The sequence below is a fragment of the Octodon degus genome, unplaced genomic scaffold, assembly GCF_000260255.1.
Source record: "Octodon degus isolate 3935 unplaced genomic scaffold, OctDeg1.0 scaffold00028, whole genome shotgun sequence".
Lineage (NCBI taxonomy): Eukaryota > Metazoa > Chordata > Mammalia > Rodentia > Octodontidae > Octodon > Octodon degus.
In genome coordinates this window covers 1712194-1715265 of record NW_004524604.1, presented here as the reverse complement: position 1 = coordinate 1715265, position 3072 = coordinate 1712194, and the positions used below count along the sequence as shown (strand labels likewise).

The following is a 3072-nucleotide window of genomic DNA, read 5'->3' as shown; positions in this document are numbered from 1 at the left end:
TATCTCTCTGGCCCCAACAATATGGCTTTAGTTTATGTTTTCCACATCCTAACCAGATTTTATAATTAGATTTTTTATTATTAGATTTTTAAATGATAATCATTCTTTCTGGGGTAAGAGGTATCTATGTAGTTTTAATTGCATTTCTCTAATGACTAGTGACATAAAACTTTTTTATGTATTTATTGACCATTCATACTCCTGATGGATAGTATTTCAGTTGTTCTACTTCAGTTGCCCATTTTTTTACTTGAACCTTTTATTTTGGGAAGTCTAACTTTTTGAGTTCTTTGTATATTCTTTTTTTTTTTTATAAGCAAGTGATCTGTATGTATCCAAATCTTATCAAATCAGGACAACAATTTGATTTACAGAAAGATAGCCAAAGGAGCAAAAAGAAATAGAAAAGTTTTGTCAAAACAACTTATATAAATACACAAATCTAATGTTTAATGCAACAGGACCAAAATCTAACCATAAGTTAGCTATCTTTCGGTAACAATGCAGAATTAATACACAATGGATAGTCTTTTATATTGCATAAAACCTTTTATGTTAACATACACTAACAAGTGTAAACCAAACAATGTGAGGTTTTCATATGTGAAGATGTGTACTTCATAAAGAAACACACTTGAAGTAAAATCATTAACACACATACTGCAAAGGTCCACAAAAAATGTTTATCATTTGCAAGTACACAGAGAATAAAGTGCCAGGAAATTAATATCAGAAATCTTACAGGTATTATAGTGACCAGCTTTGAAGGATCAATTACTTATAAACAGACTTAAAATAGCTGAGATCAAAGTAAATTAAATAACAAGAATGAAAAAACACACATGTACAATAGCAAGAAGTTAGAAAACAATACTATAGCAAAGATTTATTAGTGTGTACAAGTTAGCTTTGAGAAACTAATGATTAGCTGTTACAGTAAATTATCAACATTCTCATTGCAACAGTATTTTCCCACACATGTTAGAATCTGGAAGGAATATGCCTTTCTCACATTGCCATTTAGTGTTTTTGTCCTCCTCAAAACACAGAAAGAGGTTTCCGAATATCAACAAGCCATTTATGAAAGCCATGAGATACAGATATCCATAAACATTACACAAGTTACAATGAAGGTAACTGGACAAACACAACCAACATTTATGAAAAAAAAGTTGGTTGTTGAAGTAGTTAAGTACTAAAAGAGTTTTAATCAATACTATTCATGTCCTGAAACCAAAATGAGGAAAAATTTTATTGCCATTCTACCAAACACCATGTATGTAACTAAAAACACTGTGCAAAGAAACATGAATTCAATGTACTTATCACAGGATTGAAACTACAAAAAGTAACCCAATCAATGAGATAAGTTAAAAAGTAATATCAAATTTCTTTAATATACCAACAGTATTTTGGAAGCATCATCCGAATAAATAGAAATTTAATTATGAAATGGCCTGAGTTATGGTCGGTACTGAGATTCTGCTTAGTATTAAAAGAAAATGTCAGACATTCTAGGAAAGATGTGAAGTCATGCTCTTCTTACTCCTCAAAGGAAATCTTGACAGGTTTGGTGGTATCTGTTTACCTCCCAGCGGTTCTAAGAGTTCTACATACCAAGTAATTCAGTAATTAACAGAAGTTAAGCAAAAGAGACCAAAAGCAGACTTTGTAGTAACATGTACTAGAGAATGGTGTTTTAAAAAAGTTACATGATAAATGTAAATCATAAAATCAAATGTACTCATAAAAGCACACTTATTTTATGTTACATAAAAAAACTGTAGACTACAAACTGGGCATGCTTACCATAACATTTTACCTGGGAAAGCCGATGAGTGGCATTTCTCGCAAATATTTACTGCCATGATAAAAAACAATTATGTGCAAACTGTAAGGTCCCTAAAATAGCAGTTAAGAGTTGTTTATGTATAGAAAGATGTCACTATCTCATCAAATGCGCAAGAAATGGAACTTCCCAGAGTTTATAACACAGAACAATAACCACCACAGGCTCCTCCTCCGTGGCTTTCTTCCATGTGTGACAGTTTGACTCCTTTATTCTGATTCTCACTTTCCCACAGTCCAGGTGTCTGAATGATCTTTTCAACAAGTTCCTCAAAGGCACACTGTACACCATCACAAGTTTTTGCACTTGCCTCTATAAATAACATGGAATGCTTTCGTGCGAATTTCAGGCCTTCATTTCTATCAACTTCACGATTTTCCTTATCAATTTTATTTCCAACTAGCATATTTACTATGTCATTTCTTGTACAGTATGTTTCCAATTCATTTAACCAATTATCCAGTTTTACAAAAGTGTCTCTCCTTGTGACATCATAAACTAATATAACACCCTGTGCACCTCTATAATAGCTGGGAGTTAATGTTCGAAATCTCTCTTGACCAGCAGTATCCCATATTGCAAGTTTAGCCTTATTTCCATCCACTGAAATTGTTTTCACCTTGAAATCAACACCTATCGTTGCTGCAAGTTCTGGATCAAAAGTATCATCTGTGAACCTCAAAAGCAGGCTGGATTTGCCCACCCCACTCTCGCCAATGATAAGGATCTTCAGGGTGGTCAGCACGTCCTCATCCATCCTGACCCCGCGCCGCACCGAGCCCCGCTGGCCTCCGCGAGCGTCTCAGCCCTTCTTTGTATATTCTTGATGTTGGTCCTTTGTCCGAGGAATGTCGTGAGCATTTTTCCCGTGCTGTAGGTTGTCTCTTCACTCCACTGAGTGTTTCCTTTGCTGTGCAGAAGGCGGCTCTTTAATTTGGTGTGATGCCAGTTGTTGGTTCTTGGTGCTGTTTCTTGTGCCATTGGGGTTTTGCTTAAAAATCTTTTGCATATATTTGCATCTTCAAGACCCTTGCCTATTTATCTTTTAGCAGATTAAGAGTTTCTATTTTAACACATAGATTTTTGATCCACTTTACTTCAGTACATGGTATCTTTTCTCATTGCTGATACAAAATGCCAGATATCCAACATTAAAGGGAAAAAGATTTACTTATTTCACAGTTTGTTGAAGTTTCAGTGAATAGCTGGCTAGCTCCAATAGC

The 3072-nt window shown here is 34.5% G+C and overlaps 1 protein-coding gene across 2 annotated transcripts; it reads right to left on the bottom strand.

Moving 5' to 3' along the window:
* Positions 1-322: 322 nt before the first annotated feature.
* Positions 323-2654, bottom strand: LOC101578867 (ras-related protein Rab-18). 2 transcript variants are annotated; one of them, XM_004629155.2, is made up of 2 exons: positions 2222-2631; positions 1701-2154 (listed from the first exon to the last, which is right to left on the bottom strand). In XM_004629155.2, exons 1-2 carry the CDS (start codon positions 2604-2606, stop codon positions 1946-1948), a joined length of 594 nt encoding a protein of 197 aa, XP_004629212.1. In that variant the 5' UTR covers positions 2607-2631; the 3' UTR covers positions 1701-1945. The 2 variants fall into 2 exon arrangements, with proteins under 2 accessions (XP_004629211.1, XP_004629212.1); XM_004629154.2 differs by having other exon boundaries at positions 323-2654.
* Between the last annotated feature and the right edge of the window lie 418 nt (positions 2655-3072).